Source organism: Juglans microcarpa x Juglans regia, chromosome 3S (genome assembly GCF_004785595.1).
Source record: "Juglans microcarpa x Juglans regia isolate MS1-56 chromosome 3S, Jm3101_v1.0, whole genome shotgun sequence".
NCBI classification, from domain to species: Eukaryota; Viridiplantae; Streptophyta; class Magnoliopsida; order Fagales; family Juglandaceae; genus Juglans; species Juglans microcarpa x Juglans regia.
Window position 1 is genome coordinate 8,482,143 of NC_054599.1, and position 25,870 is coordinate 8,508,012.

General features: G+C 39.4%; 1 protein-coding gene across 2 annotated transcripts; it reads right to left on the minus strand.

Moving 5' to 3' along the window:
- Positions 1-2,747: 2,747 nt before the first annotated feature.
- On the minus strand, positions 2,748-25,870 carry LOC121257572 (protein VAC14 homolog). 2 transcript variants are annotated; one of them, XM_041158627.1, is made up of 20 exons: positions 25,405-25,870; positions 25,149-25,262; positions 24,950-25,018; positions 21,298-21,387; positions 21,085-21,204; positions 20,916-20,944; positions 20,644-20,786; positions 20,454-20,548; positions 20,055-20,141; positions 19,734-19,841; positions 19,489-19,580; positions 19,203-19,284; positions 17,591-17,656; positions 13,884-13,999; positions 13,612-13,732; positions 13,046-13,207; positions 12,748-12,876; positions 4,591-4,659; positions 3,802-4,095; positions 2,748-3,204 (listed from the first exon to the last, which is right to left on the minus strand). In XM_041158627.1, exons 1-20 carry the CDS (start codon positions 25,492-25,494, stop codon positions 3,115-3,117), a joined length of 2,166 nt encoding a protein of 721 aa, XP_041014561.1. In that variant the 5' UTR covers positions 25,495-25,870; the 3' UTR covers positions 2,748-3,114. The 2 variants fall into 2 exon arrangements, with proteins under 2 accessions (XP_041014561.1, XP_041014562.1); XM_041158628.1 differs by having other exon boundaries at positions 24,950-25,015; positions 25,405-25,869.

A 25,870-nucleotide genomic window follows, 5' to 3' on the forward strand; every position in this document is an offset into this window, starting at 1 on the left:
ATAACCCTCTCTAGTTCTGAGACTAGTTTTGTCCTCCAAGCAAGTTCCTTCAATGAAAGGGCCCATCCCTCTTGTGCCCTCTCTACCTCATGAAGCTTCTCCAATAGTGACTTCTTACGGTTGCCTATATCACCAAAAGACTGCACATTCCAAAGCTTTAAATCTTTTTGTCAAAATTTTCAAATTACCTATAAGAATGAAGCTAGGGGTATCTTGGATCTGATAAGAGGACCAACATTGCCTAACTCGTTCTACAGAGCCTTCAATTTTTAACCACATATTCTCAAATTTAAAGTATTTCCTTCCTCCTTGAATTCACCTATAATCTAACAAAATAGAGAAATGACCAAAACATAAGCGAGGCAGTCTTTTTTCTCCTAGGAGACTAAAAATCTGTCTAATCTAGACCACGTCTGGTTATTTGACCATATGAATGCACCACTCATAAGAGGAAAGTCCACCAACCCCAACTTAGATACAATCTAAGAAACTTGACATTGCTGGCCGCAACCTACTATCTCCCAATCTTTGACTTGGGAATCTAATAACATTAAAGTCTCAGCCTATACACCAAGGAAGGTCCCACCAGCTGTGTAACCTGACCAACTCTTCCTATAGAAAGTTTCTACTGATGTCCAAGGTCGGCCCATAAATTCTAGGAAAAGCCCATCTAAAGTTATCCTCCACATTTTGAAAAGAACAAGCTACTGTGTATTCCCCAATATACTGATGCTTCTTGAGATATTTTTCATCTTGGTTTCCTGCAAGCACACAATATTCACCTTCCACTTTCGAAACAAATTTTTTTATCCGCAAACACTTATTTACCTCATTAAGCCCTCGGACATTCCATGATATAATCTTAGTCTTCATGGAGACAAAGTCAACCCCCTCCCTTTGGATCTTTCTCGACTTGAACTACCCTCATAATTAATAGATCAAGTTAATCTCTTGACCTCCCTCTTTTTTTTTTTAACTAGATTTCTTGATATGAATATTTCCAACTTCAATGGCAAATAATAAAGCCATAAATTATTCCTCAAAACCTTCACACTCAATCCCCACACAATGTTGGATTTCCTGCACCTTATCCATAACCCATTCCGAAAGTGTGTTGACTGGAGGTAAAGACTTCAGTGGTATAGGCTCCCCATCCATCTCAGCCCCTTCCTTTGATGCCCACTTGAAGGCCACCAGCACCCCTGTCTCCTCCTCAACAAGAGAAAATCTGCATTCTCAATCAGTAGTTTCACGCAAAGGGTGTGTCAGCTATAAAGCTCCTTCATTAATGTCCCCAACACCTCCAACCCTTGCTAGCTCTAGTTCTCCTTCTTCTATGCTACCCATTGGCCCTTTTTGTCCACTATATGCCAAAAAATAGCTGACCAACAGTATGTGAGGTTGGTCACCCATGTATACGACCGTCGGCTCTACCACAAACATGACCGTCGAAGGAGATTCCACAAAAAGTCCCACCCCTTCATCTCTACTCTCGTAGAACTTGTATGTCCACTCCGTGCCAAGAAACTGTCGACCGATGGTAAGGGAGTTTGAAAACCTATGACTGCTATTGGGACTGTCATCTCTGTCAACTCCACCACTACCATATCCTCCCTCTCCACCACCGCCGATGGTTCCTCTACCTAACGAGACCATCGGCGCCATCTCCAACGCAGTTGGTTGGTGCCCACCTATCAAGGGGCCTACATGGCTTGTGTCCTGTCTCCTCCATACAGGGCCCACCTGTCTCTTAGTGTTTATTTGGCCCACGAGCTGAGGCCCAAGTCCTGAACCAAAGCTCTACTTTGCCTTCCCTCGTAATTGGTCCCCAACTTGAAGCCTAGTGTAGTGGTCCGTACCACTTTGGTCCTTGCTAACTAGCCTTTTAGTATCTAGGCCTCCCATACCATTTCCTTATCCAACTAGCCCTTATTGGACCAATAGCTCCGCTCAGACTTTCCAACGTATCAGACCTTCCTTTTGGCCTATTTTGCTGGCAGAGTGGCACCGATGCCCTTGATTGTTGGAGAACCTCTCTGTACGAACATGTTTGAGGTTGGTTCATGGCCACCGTTGTTACTGGCAGTGATGTACGAATCTCTCCACCCTCTCTTCCAGCCTCCTTTAGCGCCTCCACCATTTTTGTTCCTCTCCTCTAGAATGATGATGAAATTTCATCAACCACTGCCTCTATACTCCACCAGTACCATGTAATAACCACGGGAATTAGAACATCTTTGTGAAATAAAACCTCTTATCTCCCACCCGATGAGTAATATAAAACTCTCTTCTTCCACCATTCAAAGAGTCCTCCAATGCTTTGATAAACCATAGTACCGTGGCCACCCCCAAGCTCATTCCTTTCACAACTCTCCAACTCCTATCAGTAATGTGCAAATATCTTCCATCCCTTGTTACCTCAAAAACTTTTGATTACTACCAGATTCAAAAAACCCATCTTCCCCTCCTAGACAACAGAAAATCTTGCTGCCAAACACCCTCAGCCACCATTGTAACGTTCAGTGTACGGAAAGAAAACTGTGTATGGAGAGTGCCGAGCAACCTTATTCACCTTTCCTTCATGAAATCTTAATACAAAGAATTGAATGAGTGAGAGAGAGAGAGAGAGAGAGAGAGACCCACATTCTTTCTCCACCACACAATTTATATGTGTGAAAAATGGTGGTGGGTGAAAGGCGAAAAATCAATAAACAAGTAGCACATGCATAGTTTTCTTAGAATTTGTATACATGAATGAGATGATTTCTTATTTTTATAAGATTGCTGTAACGTTCAGATATGAACGTCAAGAAACAAGCTGCATCTTCTAAAACAAATATCTCCCTCTAGCCCGCGTGGTTTTCAATTAAAAAAAAAACAACAGAACCACATGGGTTATATTTTGCTTACAAAGTAACATGAATAGCTCAGGAAAACCCTAGCTTCTCTTACTTCGAAACCCTTTTCATCGTCCCAACTTCCATAAAGGAACAAACTACTACGATATACAATTTTACAAATTATACCAGATCACATCTCAGCAACGGCCACACATGCTGAGACTGAGTGTACAATTAGCCTTGACCAGGGGCAGGAAGCAGCAAATCATGGTCGTCACTGCCCTGGGCTTCTCCTTGATCTTGAAGGAGGCCCAGTCATGTCCAATGCAGGAGGATGCAGAGGTTCCTCGGGTCTTAGCACCTCCTGCATACACAGCAAGCAACAGTGTGAGCGTGAAAATAGCAATAGCAACCTTGATGCAAATTGAAAGTGAAAAGTTGAAAACTGAAACAAGGAGAAAACTAAATAGGGATACTAGAAATAAAAATACAGGTCTTGTGCGAGTTTTTGAGGTAGGCAACAAGAAATTTAGCTTCTCTGTCAACCTAGCACCACACAAACCCTATCAGTTTGAAAAAGACAAACAAGTCTCTACTCCTACCGATGATTTCCTGTATTCTTCCTCCAACCCCTAGAACTCACATTTTTGTGACTGCCATAATAGCAGAAAGTGAGATTGCTTTTTGATAGAGCTGAATGCCTTTTCTTTTCCCCTTTCCAGAGCAAACGGCTTTAAAGACGCTCTCTCAGAGCTTTGTGAATTATTTCCATTTCTCACTATTTTTCTTGTTTTCTTTTTGCTGTAAGAATAAGAACATGACAACATGGCAAGGCACTGATTTTCAAAATTGTCATTCAAATTTTTTTAATTAACTCACCTCAACTATTTTTAGCCAAAGCGTATTCAGATGTTTGTCAAGCTCACTAATACTGATGATATAAAAGAGAAGATCAACAAACCTTTGATGATGAATTAGAACTGTTGCGTAATTGTGCCTGCATTTTTGTGTGCACACGATGCTGGTGCTGCATTTGCTCAAATTGTTGTAGCCTTGCAGCGAAGTTAATTCCATTATGCGAACTTGCACCATCCTGGATCCCATCTCCATCCTCTGTGATTTGTGATCCACTTGGCATGTGATGTAGAACTTGATAGGGGTTCCCTGATGATGTTCGCCTTAGTTGCTCACCGTTAAAGGAATATGAAGGTACAGCTTTTAAACGGGTTCGTAGTATCTTAAAAGCGGCACTTTGCTGCATTCAGATGTCAAATTCTAGGTAAGCTGTATGACTGACACAATTACAGCACAAACAACCCAGCAACTAGCATTAGGAGTAAGATGAATCTCCTTAGAATTTTGAACTGAGCATCATCCTGATTATAATTAGTTGAATTATCTAATTCTTGTTTTCAGTCTCAAATTTGCAGCAATAGCTCAGAGTCACCAGATTTACCTATTCATCTCACAAACCACAACCGGATCATGCATCCTAATTCACAGAACTCCATGTTCCAGTTCCCCAAAACTGGAGATCCCAATGCGATGTGTTTGCTTGTTCATCATTTTAGAACAACAGGGGATATTTGGCTATGTTTGTATACATTAAGTGCATACCAACTTACAACATATGTAGTGTAGCAGAGGATTTCTCATGCAGGGAAATATTTTTTATTATAGATATTGCCAGGAAATATTTTCACCATTATTAAAGAGCAATTTGGAAATATTAACTCTTCTAGAAACATACCTGGGGAAGCAACATCAGAAGGCCATACAAGGCTTTTAACAACCATATATATCTTCCAGGTTCAAGAAGCTGCAAGAACCACAAACTATGGGTCAAGGAAAAAACATAAAAACAGTAACTTGGGGAGACAAATGCAGGAAACATGAAATATATTATCCATTTAATTAGAACAAAAACTGATCCACCATTAAATGCTTTGCACGAGAGAAACATGATATATCGAGGATGTGAAAACTCTCTTTTATCCAACACCAAATACATCGAAAAATGTATAAAAAATCTTCATGCGTCACACAAATGTTCAACTAGAAAAATTCCCATATCAGCCAAGTGTGATTGTGCCTGTGCTTTAATATTGACTTCTCTGAAGAAAATACAAGAAGAGGTTGCAGAAGCAACACTTTTTCCCTTTTTTTCCTTTTTTAAATTTTACATTTGGATAGTCACTACAGAGTAGTTTAAAAAATTATCCTTAAAATCATGTGGGGAAATAATCCAAACAGGAAACCCTTCTCCAACAGGGTAAAAGGAGATGCAAGACAAATCCTAAGATTCCCCAAGTCCTCTCTCTCCTGCCGCTAGTCAGGAATAGAGTGAGGTGAATCCTGTATGTGTGCTAAGTGTTTCCCTTTCTATTAGCTAGGTATCTGGCTATGGATGCCTTTCCCTACATCAATAAACCTCTTATTTTGAGCAGGAGGATCCTTCTTTAATTCGCATTTTCCATTGGACAAATAAAGTCAAGATGAATCCAAATGATAATAACTAGTACTGATTATTAGAAACCCAAGGGAATATGAGATGGATAAATGAAACGAAAGAAAATAAGATATTGGGGAATCTCATTTTTATCTCCTAGAAAGATAGTTGCTTTCATTAAAATGCCAACTAAATGGTCCACATCAAGACAGGAGGTGCTACTCTCCAAGCAGCTAAACAGCTTCCACTACCAAATTCCCAGCTACAAGAAGCCTGAAATCAATCATGCAGCAAGAGTAACCCAAGATGTATATAAATAAAGAACCATCATCGACAGCAGCTATTCCACCCAACAGTGATTGGGAAATGGTCTACTGTTTCCTCATCCTGTTTGCATGTGTTTTGATAAGCAGCAGCAATTGAAAACAAAATTGTTCATATTCCAAGAAATTCTTCCACTTCTACACTTCGGAGGGAATGCTTACATGCCAAGTACAACTGGCTGTACGACTGTTCTGCACCAAGTACAAGCTTCTTAACTTAGACTTGTCACTCCTACTTGGTTTCCATCGGATCATATATTCTCCAACTCGGCCACCATGAACATCATATAAGAGAAAATGGGCATTGACTTACCATATTTCCCAGATGTGAACATACCAAACAACGCTTAAATTCCAATGCATCCCACTCCCTAACCAACGTATGGAGTTCACCACATACACGAAAATGGAAATAAATCAGGGCATAATCCTTTATACCTCCCCATCAGATGTGTGCGCCTGCACCCACTGTAAAGGACTATACTCCACGAACTCAAGCCAGTCTATTCCTAATTGCTTTACAAGCTTGTTCTCACCACATTTTGAAAGGAAAGACACATCAGTAGTCGTAAAAGATTTCCAGCATTTCTCGCCGGAAGTAACCTTTGCCATTTTTTTTCAAAAGCTTTTTACTTTTCAAAAGCTTTTCAAAAGCTTTTCAAAAGTAACCTTTTATTTTGTCTCTTTCTATTATCATCTTTGTTCTCCATGTAGCATCGGGGCATGATGTGGAGTTTATGGGTGAATGCCAAGTTGTTTGTGTTTTATGTCGAGGACCAAGGGATTTTCAGAATCACTAAGACGGGCAAGAGATTGACAAAGGCCATTTCTTTTAGAAATGGGCTGGCAGCTTGGTTGGTCAATATAGTGGAGGCATGCGTTTCAATGGGAGGTCAAAAGAAATTTCTCAAAACCATTCGAGAAGGCAACCGTAGCTTTTTAGTCCAACATCATGCAAACTCTTTTAGTCATTTCTTGTAGCTCGAGGTTTATGGAGGAGGTGGTAGACATAGTGTTATGGTTCTACCTGAGGGAAATCAAGGCAGAGGGTGGGTTTGTTTTGCAAGAACACTTGGGGACTTCTATCACCTACCTTCCCCTATTCTAGTGAATGGTAACAGAGGAGTAGAACTATCCATCGGACGGTTAGCAGATAGGAGAGGGGAGCAACCCCAAGTCAGGAGGCCGTCATCTGAACCCACGTGGTGTCGTATAAGGCTGCGTTGGTTAAGTTGGTGCCCTTATCGGCTTCTCAGGGTGATTGTTGCCACCGTGGTGGTTTGGGGAGGAGTGGTGAGTCTTCTGGTACCAAGTCTGGTTTTCTAGTCACTCAGGCTGCACGTTCACTAGCAATGGCTAGCAGAGTTCTCCTTCCCGAGGGTGATGCATCTGAAAATCATGAGAAGAGTGTTCTATTGGCTGTGAAAACTGAGTTGCTCGATGTGAAGGAGAAGATCAACCCTCTCCATAGTTTTGGGTTTGGGATTACCTTTGGGCTCGGCCCTTCCTAACCCAAGCCTTTTGTTTTCTTCTGGGTCGATTTCATTGGGCCTCCCTTCTAGGCCTGCTATCAAGGGACCGAACAGTGGTGGTAAAGAAAAGGTTTTGTTGGGGTTGGGCCTAAGACAAATACTCGGCCCGTGTAACAGGTTAAAACTTCTCCCGGCCTATCTTCCCTCAACAGAGGTATATCACCTTCTATAGGGCCCAATTCGTCAACGGGAGGCCCACCATCTCCAAGTCCAACCCAAAACCAGCCAATCGATGCTTTTGATCATTTTCCCATCATTATCCTGCTGGTTTTGTCACCAATGAATGAGGTTCTAGAGAAGGTGTTGCGGGATGCTTCTCCCTCGACTGTTATAGACTCAGCTACCCTCTTGTGGTGTCACCACCGTGCAAGGGTGGCAATAATATGCAGCGAGGGGATTTTCCTTCGAGTTCTAGGCTTTGAACTATATCACAGATGGAGGAGACTGCAATTGTGCCTCTGGTTGACCTTCTCCCCTGTAGGTCCTACCCTTTCGCTATTTTCTTCTCTTGGTGATAATTCTATTATCGCTGCTAGGCCCTTGTTTGTGGCTGCCCCTTTGGAGGATATCTTGGTATCGGGTTTTTTTTGCTTTGTTTTTCCAAAAGCTATGGCAGCCAATAGCTGACTTAGTGAACATTTAGCTAGTCCAAGGTGTAGAAGTTGGTGCCGAGAGTGGTCTAGGGGATTGGTGGGAGGAGTCAATGCCTTGGTGCACTTTGACTTAGTCTGAGGAGGATGGTTACAATCTTCAATTGGTGTCTAGGGAGGATGAGGTGGACCCAATGAATTTATGCACCTTGTCACCTTTGCCTACAACAGGTGGATTACCTTTGGACAGGGTAATTCAGAAAGTAAAGGAACTCAAGATTGTGTGGGGTATCTTGTGAGGGGTTTAAGGAGCAATACAGGGCATTACTCATTGCTATTGAGGAGGGTTGTATTCTCTCCCCTAGATTCACTTCAAGAAAAGAGAGAGAGCTTACACGTCTTACTTGTTCAATTAATTATGGTATTCGAGAGGGGAGTGCCAGTAGAGGAAGATCTAAGGGAAGGGTGATATCTTCCCATGAAGCCTAGAATCATTTCTTGGAATGTTCAGGGTCTTAATGATCCCAATAAGCACTTCAGGTTAAGAATCTTCTCCGTCATTGGAAAATGGATATTGTCGCAGGAAATTAAGCTTAAGTTCATTGATCAAAGCATCATTACTAGTTTATGGGGTTGTCCATCGTGGGTTGGGTGCGCCTTGCTTCCAATGGAGCGTTCAGGGGCATTCTTATTATGCGGGATACGAGGGTGGTTGAATCTGTTGAGAAGTGCATTGGAAATTATATAGTGGCTTGTTCTTATTGTGAGCCTGTTGGTTTGGGCAGTTGGTAGAACTTACCTTGGTGTACTGGCAGTGACTTTAATATCACATGGTTCCCAAGTGAAAGATCGGGAGAAGCTCGGCAAAGTCTTGCTATGAATGAATTTTCTGAATTAATATTCGATATGGACTTGGAGGATCTACCTCTTGTCTGTGGTACGCACACTTGGTCCAATAATCGGGCCTAGTCCCACTTGGACAGATTTTTGGTGTCCACTCCTGGGAGGTTCACTACTCTACATTGCTCCAGAAGAAATTATCTAGGGTCTGTTCAGACCATTTTCCTATTGTGCTAGATTGTGGGGGCATTCATGGGTAATAGATACTTTAAGTTTGAAAATAAGAGGCTGAAAGTTGAGGTCTTTGTGGAGAAGTTGAGATTGTAGTGGTCCTCGTATCTCTTGGAGGGCTCACCAAGTTTTATTTTGGCTGGGAAACTCAGCCTTGAAGAGGGATTTGAAGATGTGGAATGCAGATGTCTTTGGACAAATCGATAGTCAAAAGAGGTCCCTTTTTTAGGATTTACAAGTTTCGGAGGGAAGGGAGGTGAGCGCTCCTCTTTTTGTGGAGTTTTGCAGGAAATTATCTAGCACCACAGAGCTTGAAAAGGTGCTTTAATGGAAGAAATCTCGTAGAGACAAAAATCACAAGCTCTTTGGTTGAAAGAAGGGGATAGATGTGCTAAATTCTTCCATCGAGTGGTTAATTCTCATTGTTGGAATAATGATACTGAGATGCTTTAGGTTGATGGACATGTTTGTTCAGATCATGATGCTATTAAGAGCCATATTGTCTATTATTATGAAGGTCTTCTTATAGAGCAATTCCCTTGGAGGCCTAAACTTGATGGTCTATCCTTCGAGGTTATCGATCCATCGAGCTCTATTTGGTTGGAGGGATCTTTTGAGGCGGATGAGGTTTTTCATGTGATTCGTGCGATGGCTAAGGATAAAGCTCCCGGTCCAAATGGGTTTTATATGGCTTTCTTCCATGATTGTTGGGTTTTCACGAACTTCACTCTTTTGGGAAGTTCGAAAAAAGACTTAATGCAATTTTTATTGCCCTTACCCTAAGAGAGGTGGGGTTGCGGAGGTGAAGGATTTTTTACCCATTAGTCTCATTAATGGGGTGTATAAGATACTTTCTAAAGTTCTTGCTAACCGCATGAGTGCCTTATGAGTAGTATAATATCAAAACCCCAGAATGATTTTGTTAAGGGAAGACAAACTTTGGATTCAGTTCTTATTGCTAATGAATGTCCTCCTAGCCCTTTTCCATTACCCACGAGCCTCTCAAACCTCCAATACATATTGTCTCAGATATGAGCTCCACCGGCATCATCATCTCCGACAGCCCATCGTCCAGGACTTCACCCACTGGTTCGTCTTCTCCCGTCGGCAAGTTCTGTGTGGTCGCCGGTTGTTGTCTGGAGGATGATGGCATATCGTTGCTGATAATAGGCCCACGGCCCTTTTTGGGGAGATACACCGTACAGTTGTACTATAAGTCTCTTATGACACATTCTACAAGAACATTCCCATGGAAGAACATATGGAAGACTAAGGCCCCCTTAAAAGCTTATTTTTTTGTATGGACAACTTCGTTAGAGAAGATTCTCACCTTAGATAATCTAAGGAAATGCCGCTTCATTGTATTGGATTGGTGCTACATGTGTAAGAAAAGTAGGGAGTCTGTGGATAATCTATTATTGCATTGTGATGTAACCATGAGTTTATGGAACGATATCTTTGCTAGAGTGGGACTCATTTGGGTAATGCCAAGAAGGGTTTTTGAATTTTTGGCCAATTGGTAAGGAATCCGGTGTAATTCTCAAATTGCAGCTATGTAGAAGATGATACTGACCCATCTATGGTGGTGCGTATGGATGGAGAGGAACGGTCGGAACTTTGTGGATATTGAACGGACAATAGATGAGCTTAAAACTTTTTTTCTGCACACTTTATTCCATTGGTCAATTGTAATAGACTTTACTAGCATGAACGTACATGATTTTCTTGTATCTTTAGACAGTCATGCCTAGGTGTGGCTCTTGTATATGTCCCGTGTACTTAGCTTCGCCTATTATCAATTAAATACTTATTTACTGATAAAAAAAAAGAATGTTTGGATAGTAGAATCCAGGAGTGAACACTTGGCATCCTATGCAAATTAGATATGGAGAAGGCCTATGATCATGTTAACTATACTTCTTGTGTTACTTTGGAGATGTGGTTTTGGGCCAAGATGGATTTCATGGATTAAGCATTGTATTTCTACTTTCAGTTTCTTGGTATTGATGAATGGACCTCCGATGGGGGTTTTTAACAGTTCTAGAGGATTAAGACAAGGGGACCCTCTTTCCCCTTCCTTTTTGTCATTGTTATGGATGCTCTCAGTCATATGTTGGGTGCAGCTGTTAATGGAGGTTTTCCTTCTAGCTTTTCAATGGGAGGTGTTAATATTTCCCACCTTCTCTTTGTTGATGATGCCTTACTTTTTTGTGAGCCTGATCGTGGTCATATTCAAAATTTGAGAGCTCTAATGCTTTGTTTTGAAGCTGTCTCGGGACTGAAGGTGAATCTATCAAAGTTTGAAATGGTTCATGTGGGTTCAGTGAATAATGTTTAGTGCTTGGCTAACATTTTGGGCTATAAGGTACCTTCGTTTCCCTTGAAATATCTTGATCTTCCTTTGGGAGCTGATTTCAAGGTGAAATCTATTTGGGAGGGTGTGTTAGAAAAAATTAATATAAGATTGGCAGGATGGAAAAGAATTTATTTGTCAAAGGGTGGTAGAATCACTCTAATCAAAAGCACTTTATCTAACCTCCCTACATTCTTTATTTCCGTTACCTGCAAGTGTGGCCTCTCGTATTGATAAAACCTGCCACAATTTTCTTTGAGGAGGTATTGGGGAGGAAGCCAAGTTTCATCTTGTTGGTTGGGATGAAGTTTGTTCTTCGGTACCTCGTGGTGGTTTGGGGGTGCGTAACTTGAGGACCCTCAATGAAGGAGAAGTGGTAGTGGAGATATCACCTAGAAAGAGAGGCTTAGTGGAGAGTAGTTATAGATTCAAAATAAGGGAGTATTAAAAGGGATTGTTGTTCAATGAAGTCAGGGGGCATATGGTGTGGGGTTGTGGAAAAATATTTGTTCCGGATCGGAGAGGTTCTCCAACTTTTTCAGATTTGTGGTTGGGAGAGGCCATGGTGTTTATTTTTGGCATGGTGTTTGTTGTGGTGCAAGGGTTCTTAAGTATGTTTTCCCCACTCTTTACCGGATTTCTAGTGACAAAGATGCCATGGTGGCTGACTTGCAGGTGTGTTCCAATGGCTCTATCCATTGGAATGTCAATTTTTTAAGAGCAGCTCAAGATTGGGAACTTGGAACGTTTGCTGATTTCATCGATTCATTGTATGCTATGTCTTTTGGTAATGTGGTTGAAGACAGAATGACTTGGACTCCCAGTGGGAGTAAAAGGTTTTCAGTGCATTCCTATTATAAGGCCCTTTTAGGATTTTCTAATGATCATTGCTTTCCCTGGAAGAGTATATGGAATTGTAAGGTTCCTCCTAAGGTTGCTTTTTTTTTATCTGGACTAAGTCCATTGAGGAAATGTGGTTTCATCATTATGGATTGGTGCTTCTTGTGTAAGAAAAATGGGGAGTCTGTGGATCATCTATCATGACATTAAGGTGGCTCGGTTTTTGTGGGATGAGATCCTTAACCGTACAGGGGTGTGGCATGGGTTATGCCTGGAAGAGTTATGGATATTTTTATGTGATGGACAGGTATTAGGGGTAACGTTCACATTGCCGCTGTGGAAAATGATCCCTCATTGTATTATGTGGTGTTTGTGGATGGAGAGAAATAATAGGTGTTTTGAAGACCGGGAGCATTCCTTGGAAGAGCTGAAAAGATTCTTTTTTACACTATTTTCTTGGGCGTCGGTCATTATTTGTAATGAGAACAGTTTTCATGGTTTGCTTGTATTCATAACTAGTGCTTAGTGATAATTAGGCGCATTCTATGTATACTCCCTATGTACTTAGGCTATGCCTGTTTTTATTAATAAAGTTCTACTTGTCAAAAAAAAAAAAGACAATGTCAGAAATATTGCTAATATATTTTGTTGAAGCTTCTACGAGAAAAGCCACCAACCAAGAAAGAATACATGAAATCACAAGAACCAAGTAGTAAGGCAAATTAGAACTCTGTCTTTAACTCATGCACCTGTAATCTAAGGTAAGCAAAGATTGGAGTTTCCAGCAAGCGAATCAGCTTATCCAACTGTACCAAAAATTTGACATTGATATCTTCCTCCACCAGAGAATGAATCACAGCACTTGCATGCTGGTATGTCTGCCAAGCAAGATATAACATGATCCTAAGTGCACATAAAAGGTTGAAGAAACAAGATCGATAAATGCTGCTAGAATCTCCAAAAAAAGGGAAAAAAGGAGGGAATGTGACTGGGTGAGAGAGAGAGAGAGAGATGGAATGGTTCACCCAGAAATTTCAAAACACCCACCTGTGCTAATAAGCAAAGACTTATAATTGCCATGGGTGAATGACACCATGAAGCATATAGAGAAACAAATAAGTGTTTCCCAGCAGGATTCACCAGCGAGTCTTTTAAAAGATTCCGGAGCTCAGACAATTCGGAGGATGTGAGTAAAATTAAATTCAAAGCCTGAAAAAAAAAAACATTTAAGTGTGAAAAGGATAAACAAAATTCACCTTCTTAAGTAGCCACAGATTTGATACAGATGAAAAATTAAATAAAAAACATAAAAGAGGATTTAGTACAATTGGAAAAATAACAATAGAGAAGAAAAAGTACAATTGAAAAGCACGGATCAATTTAAAGCAAACTACAGGGACTAATTTTGTATTTAAGCTTAAAAAGAAACAAAAAATAAAAATTTTAAGAAAATAGAATTTGGTTTATGACATTCTAGTTATTCCACACCATCTTAACTACATATAGGATGTTTGCTTCAATTAATTCAAAAGATTATAACAGAGCAAACATGTGTGTCCTTTGGTCACTCAAGGACTAAAAGGTTTATACAATTATCAGATAATTGACAGAACCTGAACCATGATAGATGCAAAATCTAGGTCAGATTCTCCTTCAAGTATGGTTGAGAGTTCACGGTAGACCCTTTCAGCATCTAAAAGTACACAAAGCCGACGAATTATTAGAGCACCACGCCTGAGTAAAGAATAAACATGAATTAATTATAGGAGAGAGAAATAATACATTTAAGTTACTATTTATTACACTCATAAAAAAAAAAGTTACAATTTATTACAAATCAGTAACGCTAGACTTGAGAGCAAGAAAGAGACAGAAAGAAACTCACTTCTCCAGAAGAGAATTGTCCACTCGGAAATTATGTACGAGGAAAATAACAAGTTGGCGGAAGTGTGGAGGATCTTCTGCTATGCATGCATGAACCTCAAGAACAAGGAGCACAACCTGCAGAGATCCATCATTGCCAAACATTCAACAGATATAAACCATCAACAAGTTTCTCCATATACTTCAAAGAATTAATAGAGTGCAAACACAATAAAATATTGAAGTTCTCCTCACGTTTTAGTAATTAAGCACATGCTTTCACAAAGATATATAGGATCTTAGAGATGTAAGTTGGAATGGAACAAGCATAATACTTTGAATGTATTCCATCGTTAATATCGAAGTTATCCGAATGCCTCTCTTCTAACTAATCAAGTACATACTTTCACTATGACATTAATACATGCCCAAGATGTGGCCACTTCAATACGCGAAAAATATCGAAGTTTGTTCAAATCCTTTGAACAAAACCGTTGTTGTAGAAACTGTTCCATTCAAACTATACCTCCTTAATCATATCCATTGATCACAGAATCATCTACATACACGACAAGAAGAAGATATCCAGCACAGAATCATCTACATACACAACAAGAAGAAGATATCCGGCACAGAATCATCTACATACACGACAAGAAGAAGATATCCGGCATCAATATGTAACTGAAATAATGAATGATCTGATTGACATCTCTCAAAATCAAATTCCAATCCCGCCTTAGTGAAATTTTCAAACCACGCTATCAGAGCTTGCTTGAGACCATAGAAAGCTTTTTTTTTCTTTTTTTCTTTACTAGTAAATTTATTAATATCAATAGGCGTAACCAAACACCAATACCTGCGGGAACTAGTAGCCACACTACGGCGTATGAGACATTCCCTGACGACTTCCCTTAACCGTAGGCTACAGTTGCTTCCTTTGCTCTTTCATCTACAACCATATCTGGTTTCACCTACCTTGCACGAGACTACGCAAACGGAGGGGCTGAAGGAGATCTCTGTTGTTTGGATCCTAGTTGTAGAGGAACAACTTCAAAGGAGAAGAGAGCAAGATACTATGCAAACTCCAGACCAAGCCCAGCAAACAGGTGCAACTATTATGGCGGGGGAAGCTTCTGCTCCGAACCATATGCTCGTAGCACAAACCAACAAGTGCCTGCAACGTCACCTGAAGCTGATAAGCCTACTTCTGCTTGTTCATTCGGGTTCAAATAACGCCTCTAGTCTCCTAGTTTCCTTAAGGAGCACCATGAAACTCGGTTCTTTACTGAACCTTCTTTTCGGCTAGTCATGTATTCTGTCACATGTTTCTTTCATAACCTAAAATACAGGATGACAAGGTGCAACGCATGACCCCCGTATTTAGAGTTGCCACGTATGATCGCCTCGCCACCATGGTTGTGCTTGGGTCTTTTTGTTTCAACTCCAAATTGATGTTCTCATGACCGGATGTATTCTTCTGGCTTTCCTTTCCCTCCATAACCCATCATCATGAATGGAGAAAAACAGAGCAGCCTCTATGTAACTTGACAACAAATTTCTCCCAACCCAGACACTTTCATACCCTTCCGAAATGACTAGAACACCCCGCCGGCCTCCTCCACCATATTCGGTAAGTTAGATATCTACCATGTACGTTGGAGCATCGTTGAGCCATGAAGGCTCTATTTCCTTCACGTAAGTGTTTTATGAATTCCGATTTTCTTCCGCTTGCTTCCACCGTAGTTGTCAGCCACCCTATACCACTACGACCCATAACTACATACCCCCAAACCCTTCTGCTCTTCTCTATAATTTTTATTGAGGATCTCCATGTTTCTGGTGAAAACTCAAAATCCTTCGATTCCACCCAAAAATGCACAAACTGACCCATAATAATCTTCAAACCTTCGATTTCAAATGTAAAGGCTTTTCCTAAGCTCCATTCCTCTGCGTTTAGTCAAAATTGGTTTTGATTGGACATGAACTGTATAAATAGCTCTTTTTTTATTGAACATGAACTCAAAAGCTTTTTTCTTTTTCTTTTAAAGCTTACAAACAGATCCCTGATACTCCCCACCCTAAGCAAGAAACCCAAGTGGTTGCTCCAATTAAAACAAAGCACCGAGCATTAGCCAACTAATATTGTTGTGCATCAATGGTATACAAAAATAACGTGTGATATTGGATTTCCACCATTTCCATATGGCAGAAGACCAAAGTTTACAAGCATATAAGGGAAATTTAACAGATTGCCAATGAATGCTCTTTATTTCAGGAAGATTTCACCAAAGAACTCAAGCCCCTTTTGATTACTGCCACATTCAGCCTCTCAATTTCATGTGCCTCTGCTGAATTTTGATTCCTTTTAGGATGTCTTCACGCATCCTTACTCGACTGTGTTTAATAGAACTTTAAACAATTGAGCCATAATATTTGAAATTTTCTTCTTTCACTCTGTTTTTTGACAGATGATGATGATGTGGATGCATCTCAGCTTCTCCCCTAAATGGAGGAAGATTTCCAAGCCTATCGTAAGATTTCTGTCAACGCCTTACATGTATATGTACAGTAATTCGTGTGTGGTAGATTGTGTGAGTTGAATTGGACGTTTGGCAGAATTTTCTGCGGAGGGGGTACAAAATTGGTGGCTAGGTTTTTCCCCGTGGTTTTGATATATCATTGACACTAGATTCTTCATTTTTTAGGCATCTTTGAACAGCCAAGATGGCTAGAAACATATAATTGACCCAATTATACAAGCCACTTCCTTGCAATAATCCTTATCAACTGTGATTTACATAATGAATAGATGTATTTCTCTCGAGACATGTAGTCATCCCTCTTATTGAGGATGTCCTTTAAAACTCAGCGTCTATTATATTTTTCTTACAGTCATTTTGTACATGTTCATAGTTGGTTGCTCTGCTTTTGAGGCCAAAGAAGGATCACAGTTACAGGTTTTATGGGACATATACCACCACTCTGTCAGATACACTGTCATCATCCTAAACATTGTTAACACCTTTGAAGGTTTTGACATCTTGGAGCCCAATGATAAGTGGAAGAAGATATAAATCGGAATTCTAATTTTCCCCGGGCATCAATGAAGCATTTTAGAATCTACAACTTGGTACATTGTTATCAAAAGAAAAAAATGAGCTCAGAGAAGTACCCCTCCTATGGATCTCCTATTGGAAAGGAAAGGAAGAGTTGGATTGGCTAACTCCCCCACCAAAGGTTTCTGGTGATATTCAGAAGACGATTTCGGAGGATTCTACCATAAAGAATCTAAGGTGTACATAAAAGTCCACATGGGGTTCTTGGACATATTTTAAAGAATTGAGTTCTTTATTGGGTGTTGGTGCTTGGGGATCAATGGCTTTTAGGTATGTTATCAAATTACTAGGTAGATCAAGTTAATGGTGGTGTTAAGAGCTGTTCACTTCACTAATTAATCGTAGAGTTGTAACATTTGCTAAAAGATGTTCCCATAGTGCATTTCACCATGTGAGCTGTTCATTAGATGCTTTTACTCTTGCATTTTGGAAGATGAAAATCAAACGCTAAATCAAATAGGTTATTAGACTACCCAAGAAGTTTATTTACGTATACAATTTGATCTGAGTTGGTTTTCTTAGTCTACACAATTCCCGCACATGGCAAAGGTCCACAACTAATGATGAAACAATAAGGGATGAAAATGTGCAAGCAGGAAAAAAGGATTACCTCATCAGAAGGATCTGAAAGCGCTTTCAGAAGGGTGTCAAATATGTCATCAAGGGAACTCAAGACCTGTTTCACATAGAAAATAAATTAGAATGTTATTGACCTCAAAAAAGAAAGGGAAAAGTTAACCGCAATCAGAAATTCAGAGAAAACAACAGGCGAAAATAAATGACGAGTAATCAATTGGTAAAAGTGGGCTTATTACAAACTTTCACCTCTTCCTGATTTGGTACACCACGTAGTTTGCTATTTTTTCTCAGTAATATTAATTAAAGATGGTAATAAATGAATACCATGTAACCAGCTTAGGTTACACATGCTTTTTTCAAGTATGGCTTAGCCAGAGACCATGTTGATGTACATATTTCATGTCTTTTTTCACTTCTTGGCACTACATATTTCATGGCACGTATACAACTTATATCTCAGTCACATATTCCAATAGCTGTATTGAGCTAAGCCAAACGCCTGCACCAATAGTTGCAAATGAGCTGACAGAAAAACCTGTCTATCCAAACACACCTCAATAAGAATACAGGAGCTTCACTTCAGCATAAGTCATTAAAATATAAGTTCAAGCTTGGCTCAACAAAACCAAGCTCAGAAGCTACCAAACGAGCTCAAGCATGTTACCCCCAAGAAGTTTCTGGCAACAAACTTTTTAGGAAACAAGCACACTTTGAAGCCTCGCCTCAAACTTAAAAGCTGAAATTCAATAAATGAACTACCGATCATTGTCAAGACCATCTGGCAGGCCCTCATTTCCATTAGAACCTAAGTTGCAAAGGTGGAAAAGGCAATTTATGGACAGGTCACATACATTAATTGCTTTCTTTTCCAATATGGGATGCATGGCATGAAGTAAAGCATTGCCATATTATAGCTAATTGATGAAGCTCCCAGACTTACATTTGATAAATATCATCATTATAAGCCTCTTCCCCTCATTTGACACAGCCTAATGTTGACCTACAACAAGCCAGCTGGCAAGCTCGACTTCTTTTTCATGACAAGTCTTAGTGTGGCTTGGGCTTAATTAGTTTAATAGGCGTACAAGATTTTGCAATCGGTGCCTCTTAAGGAAAATTTCTAGAATATCCTCCCAACTGCCATTAATAACATATAATGAAGAGTCTCACGATATGCACGCATAAATGTGCTAGATTAAGAGAAGTGATTTACACCATGTAATAGTAGAAAATTCATATCCCACTCCCTAATTTAAAAAGAAAATTGGCAATGAATGTGAAAGAAATAAAGCACAGTTAAATTGCAATAGCAACTTATTTGGTCCCCTATCATCAAATACACCCAACAAAGAATCAACCAAACCAGGAGTCCAATGTATAACTAACAGACTCCCCAATAAAATTGTCAATCGGAACCAGATCAAATAATAAGAAGGAGAACAAACAAAAAGGCACAGAGGCAATAGATTTAGATCGCTTTAAATCCCAACAAACATTTCAAGGAGTAAATTGTGATTAAACACCAATTGAAAAAAACGTTCAATCAGTACATCACTTGAACAGAGTACAACCATAAACATTATGTCAAGACAGGAAAACATTGAATGCAACCTCATATATATTATCCATAGTTGTGCAGTTACCTCCATGCGATGCCTCTTAAGGAGGGTTGAAATCCAGTGCAGTGCTTCGATTCGAGTAGCCTCCCATTCACCAGATAATTGCCTGATCAATCAAAATCACTAGTAATCACCATCAAATCATTGTGTATACTGGCCCTTTTCAGGGTAACATCATAATCAAGGCAAACAAGAAACTCTTGTGAGCGCTTCTCTTTAGCTCCGCCTGAGGAGACACGCTATATATACCCATAAAAGTACAGATTTCTAGTTACATTTCAAGCCTAGTTTTTGGTTTTAAAAACCACACCTCCTTGCAATAGTGAGGATTGCTCCTACATCGAATCTTTCAGCTGGATAAGCGCTGACTGAACGAAGCTCTTCATTGGTTTCACGAGCAACCTTATGAAAATATAGTGTATTTAGCGGAACAGGGAAAACAATGATTTTGTCGCAAAAAACTAGATAGCATCACTGCAAAATTTGAGAATAAAATAAAACACAAAACCTTCTCCTTAAAAGAAAAGTAAAAAGTGAAAGCTCAAAACAACCTACCACTCTAATTTTCTCTTCTTTATCAGAAATGCAGGGCAAAATGGCTCCAAGAATATCGGCATAATAAGGAACAAGCTGGTCCCCGCCAAGTTTTACAAACTCATTTATCTGAACGGTCAAGAATTATGTAATTGTTATCAATATCAAAGAGATTACATTAAAGAGATTAATTGTCTGTAAATCTAGAAAAGGTGCCGATATTTAACCTCTAATCAGATAGAAAACTATATATCGGAGAGTACTGCTGACTAAAAATAACAGAGTATTCTCTCTATGGTGAGTAGCAGAATTCTCTCTTTATGGTGGTTCTACATAACTCACCCATGTGATAGCTGTTAACCGAGTAAATTCATCCTGAGAAGCTGCTCTCTGTACCAGTATTTCTGCCATGCGGCCATAATCTACAGACTTCAAGAGTAGCACTGCTCGAGTCAGAAAATTGTTTTTGATTGGTAAACAAGAATTTTATTAATGAGAATAAAAGGCAAAGCCCAAGTACACAGGACTCGAGTCAGAATGTTACGAAAGAACAAAACTATGTTGTTTCTATGTAAAAATATTTGGCACTGATGCATAATAAAGCAATTCTTTGTTCGATTCCTAATTCAAAGGGCAAAAATCTTATGACAAAAACCGTATCAGATGAAAATAAATTGCGCACCCAAGAAGTTTAGATACTATATACATCAAAAGTTGGGATTATGTTAACAGAAGCCTTACTGGAGAGTTCTTGATCTCTTGAAGAAACTCTGAAAGAGCCGAATCAGCTTGTTGCCGTATTTCATGGCTAGAATCACTTAACATATTAAACAAACCTGAGATTTATCAAAGATGTGGTAAGTTCATATGCATTGAAAGGAAAGAGCAGATATAAAAGACGATCCTCAGCTCCAAATAATGGAAAAATTACCATCAAGAAAATCAGGAAGGAAACCCAGCATGTCGATATCTGGAACACTGTCCAATACCGTGATCCATCCTACTAAAAACTGCCGGACATAAGGATTTAGAACATTCATCCGTTCCCTTAGCAGGGGTATAAATTCTTCAATGCTGAGGAAGAAAGAATATAAGTGGTTGTGAAAATTAAAACAGTCACAACAGTTGGCAAACTTGTCTTATGATCTCTGGAATCTTAAAAAATACAAGTTAATTGTCTTAAACAGGAATAAGATGGCACACCTGAATTGATCACTTTCAGTAACAATGTCCTGTTTCATTAGAGTAAAATCTGAGAATTGATTTAACAAATAGGAAAGACTATTTTCATAAACTACAGGGATAACCCAACAATATGTTCTTTTCTTGTACAAGTGTTGGAGAATGGGAGGATCCTGGAATAATTGGTTACCTTCACAAGCCGATCCAAAAGATGAGCAGCACTTTGTACATTGGCATCTGAGTCTGCCGAGAGCTTACACAATGCATCAAAAATCTGATTAAAGAATATGATGAAATCCCCTCTTACAACCTGTGCATCAGGGCATCAGCAAAAGATAATGTATAAAGCCCACCACACATTCAAAAGAACAATCTGTAAATAATTCTGTGAATCCATCCTCACCTTTGCGATATTATATAGAGCTTCACAAGCATAATAGCGAACTCTGCTATCTTGGTCAGAAAAAGACTTAAGCACAGGTGGCACAATTTGCTGGCAAAATGGATCACAAGCAAAAGCATAATTAAGAAAATTATACGAATGCATTAGGGAAGATAGACGGAAGAATTACATGTTCAATGAATTGCAATGTAACCGAGTTATATCCTTAAAAACTCTAGCACCAATACCACAATCAGCAAAAGATTGGTCCTCTTCAGTATTTCAACGGTACAGACTTCCCACGATTATGCAGCAAGAAAGTCTTGACTCTAATTACCAAATTATGTAAGTTGAAATGTACGTAAGCACTTGTGAGTGTTACAAACCATTCCATAGAGTATCAGTATCTATAGCATGCCAAGACAAACTTTTGGGTCCTTGATTTTTTTTTTTTTTTTTTTTTATAAGTACAAACTTTTGGGTCCTTTATCTTTCTTAATCAAGACCCTGCACAACTAACGTCGTTCCAACATTCAAAGCATGAATTATAAGAACCACAAGTTTTAAGTAGCTGCGAGTGCAGCCTTTCATGTAGCACTCTATTCCACTGGTACTAACAATAAAAATGTTCAAAGCCTTTTGTTTAGACTCTTCTGGCTTTTCTTTTGAGATCAGCTTCAGGAACAGAATTCAACTCCTTTCCGGGTACAGGTCAAGCAGAACAAGTATTCATCCTTCTAGTTCCGGAACTCTAGCTTAAGCGGATCATAACTAAAACATCTACGACTAGTGCCGTAAGCCAGCTCAAGCGGTTCAGCAATAGAAGTTGTACCCGGAAAAGCAGTCTATACAACTTTAGCTAATGGAAGGGATTTTGTAGTGTGAGTAGCATTTAGGGTTTAGGGAATTCTGCACAACATGTTTCCTTTTTCTCTTTTCTTAATTCCTTTCCTTTTAGCCCTTGTAAGGCATCAACTCTCTATCCGTCAAATATGCAACAAATACATGTAAACCTCAAAATAGACACAGTGATTGAAGAAATAAAGTGTTTTTGTCACTTTGCTACCATCCTAAATGTTATATTGATATAGCAGCAATATTGACTCGTACGAAAAGGAAAAGTGTGCTCACAAGTCAACTCAGTTAATACAGCAACATCAATGAAAGGCCTCCATTAGTAAATTCTTTATTGGTATCAGCCTACCAAGGCAGATGCACACTATCTTTGCACACAAGTAACAAAATCATTACCAAAAGAAAAGTAATAACAGGGTACATGAGGATCTCCAACAGTTATCAACTAAATTAAGGGAGGTGGTGGTTGGCAAGGAGCCTCAATAATTCCAAAAGGAAGAGGAGGTAGAGGATGGTTTGGTTCTTGTGAGAAAGTATCTTCTCCAGCTTCTAAGTGTGGATTAGGAATTAGGACCTACTTTTATTTAGTCGTGCACTCCTGAAAAAGTGGATTTTGAGATATCAGAATGGGAAAAGGCCTTGTGGACGTCAGTTGTAGACTCTAAACACGAACAGAGGGGTGGATGATTTTCTAATGAAGTTCAAGGACCTTATTGGGTGGGACCTTGAAAGAACGTTAGAAAATGATTGGGAATGTTCTATAACCAAACTAGATTCAAAGTGTGAGAGAGAGCCAGGATTAGATTCTGGCATAATTTGTGATGTGGTCATAGGGCTCTTAAGGAATCTATCCCGAATGTGTAGTGTTAGTCATGTTAAGGATGCTTCAGGTGGAATATTTGGAGATTTGTAGGGATCTCACTCAAGTTTTATTAGACCAGCTCATGATTGGAAGATGGATGCCTTCACAGCATTCTTTACTTTGTCATATCCCACTAGCTTGAAAAGTAGAGGTGATGAAAAGCTTCTTTGGGCCCCTTCCAAGAAAGGGAATTTCAATGTTCATTCATTCTGTCCTTATTCTCCATGGCAACAGTCCCTTTCCTTGGTAGAGGATCTGGCAAACTAAGGTCCTTCAAGAGATGCATTTTTTGTTAACAGGTTCTCTAGGAAATATAATACACCATAGAAAATCTAAGGAAGTAGCATATTGTTGCAATTGATAGGTGCTGCATGTGTAACAGGAGTGGGGAGATCCAAGGATCACCTTTTAATGCATTGTGATATGGCAAGTGCTATTGGAGTGCTTTTTCAGCCAGGTTGATTTGGCTTGGGTCATGCCCAAAAAAATAGTTGACCTTTTCGACTCATGGAGAAAAAAGTAGGTTGTAGTCCATAAATTACAGCAATATAGAAAATGGTTCCTACTTGTCTCATATGATGTATTTGATGGAATTGAGAAAATAATTATAGAAGCTTTAATAATCATGAACATAAAATTACAAGAGCTTAAGATTTTCTTTTCTTTTCTTTTTCTTTTTCTTTTTTTTTTTTTTTTTTTTCTAGATAGGTAAAAAGAAGTTTAATAAACCAAGTAATTAGGCATGGCCCAAGTACACAGTGAGTATACAAGAGAAGAGCTTAAGATTTTCTTCCTCAACACTCTTCTCCTTTGGACAGCTTCTATAGACTTCAATCGGCTAAATTTACATGATTTTCTTGTATCATTTTTGCTTTCTATATAGGTGTCTTTCATTCTTTCTTGAATACATTACATGTACCTGGAATATACTTTTTGCATTTACTTACCAAAAAAGTTAAGGGTGTGTGAGATTCTGAGTACAAGAATGAATCCAACTCTTTGATGAATTGAGATGGGAATCCAACTTTATAAAAAGATTAAAAACTAAAAGCAAGAGTGACTTACTAAAAATATCATCCTAACAGGAACTCCAATACTTCAGAGTGGGAGAGAGAGAGAGAAAGAGAGAGAGAGCTCAAATATCTCCCTCCTCCCAAACACAAAATATAAAATTCAATAACAAAATGCTAAAGATTTACACCATAGCCAGCAAAATCTATAAACTAACATACCCCATATATCTAACAGCAATATTGAATTTATATAAAAGGTAACATTATGCTATGGCGTTTTCAAGTGGAACATATGATTTTTGTACATGGGAGAAGATTATTTGACCCCAGGTGATACAAATTCAAAGTTATGGTCAGTGGAGTTGAACTGTAAGTTAAAAATGACCATGACAATCAATGAGATAATAGTAATTGATAAAGCATGCTGACAACAACAAAACACCTAAAGCCTCTAAGAGTAAGTTGTAAAGAGGGGTTTCTACGCCCCTTACAATTACAATTAAATATGGAATAAAAGCAAGCCCTTTTCACAATCTATCAGAGATACTTTTTGTCCTTGCACACCTTGACTAGCACATGCCATACACAACCAACGTCAAAACCTGTACTCTGTGTCAAATAATGAGGCACCTGACTATAGGGGCTCATCAGGTACTTTATAATTCACTGCCAGCATAACCGTTTTGTAATACCATAAGCAATATAACAATAGGACCAGGTATCATTTCCACTTATTGCACACATTGTAATTAATTTATCCGCAGGTCAAGAAGTCAGTGTTCCAGCATCCATGCTTAGCCCAACATGTCCATGCCTACCACTGGATTAGATAACCAACACTTCAACTTACATCCTGTTTAATTCAGAGAACACGCTGCTACAGGAAGCTTATACGTTTCTAGTAAGATTCGACTCATTCAGAAATTTGTCTCCAACTCCTTACCTCGAGATGTTGAGCTGCTTCACTAGTCAACCCAACTGTCGCAGCAGCTAATCCTATCAATCCTCCCTGCTTCAAACCAAAAAATGCAACCAATTTAACTCCACAAACCTAAGTGCAAACCAAATAACGTTTAAAGTTTAAACAACAAATTCCACACAGCTTCACCAATTCAATTATTAATCCTAATTCATTGAGATACCTTCCGGTGATTCGCTTGTGGCGAAGATGTAAATTCGATGGCCAACAAATTGATCACCGCCGAAATCTTGTCGTGATCCCCAGCCGCCGCGAGCTGCTTCACAATTCCTTCAACCTATACACACATAACACAGACACATATTATGCGCATATGAAAGTCCTCCAAGATCCAATAAAAACCACCCAAAACCCTAGAGAAATTACCAAAGTGGAGAGAAAAGGGTAGAGGGTGTGAGAGAGAGAAAGGATTGGAGTACCTCAAGAGCGGCATTCTTGCGCTTCTCGTAGAGCTTGTCGGAGAGATTTCGAAGCACGGAGGCGGGAATCACAGAGAACACGTCGGCCATAGCACACCCGTCCGATAGAACTATGCCCCCTCCCCCAAGAAATCCAAGAATTTCAAAGTCGTTTACGGATCTTCTCCTGCTCGAATCGGAACATTTCTCTCTCAAGGGTCCTTAAAGTTTTTCCTTATTCCAAAGATCCCGGAATCGACGAAACTGATAATGGAATCGGAATTGTAACTTTGGGTTTTGACCCAAATTTGAGAATTCAGATCTTAAACAAAACGAAATTAAAATTAAAATTCCCACAGATTCCTTCTTTTTTTCCTTCCGACTTTTCTTATTTTTGGTCTGTAAAATGAGTCTGTGACTCTGTCACAGTTTCTTCTCTCGGCCTCGCAGTCGCCGCGACACAGTAATGTGAAGGCGCTAAAGTAGA

Coding starts and splice junctions, on each gene's coding strand:
- LOC121257572 (XM_041158627.1), bottom strand. CDS start 25,494: ATGGCCGACGTGTTCTCTGTGATTCCCGCCTCCGTGCTTCGAAATCTC. Junction 21,205..21,297: donor CTCTATATAATATCGCAAAG/GTGAGGATGGAT, acceptor CCTGATGCACAG/GTTGTAAGAGGGGATTTCAT. Junction 20,142..20,453: donor AAGAGATCAAGAACTCTCCA/GTAAGGCTTCTG, acceptor CTACTCTTGAAG/TCTGTAGATTATGGCCGCAT.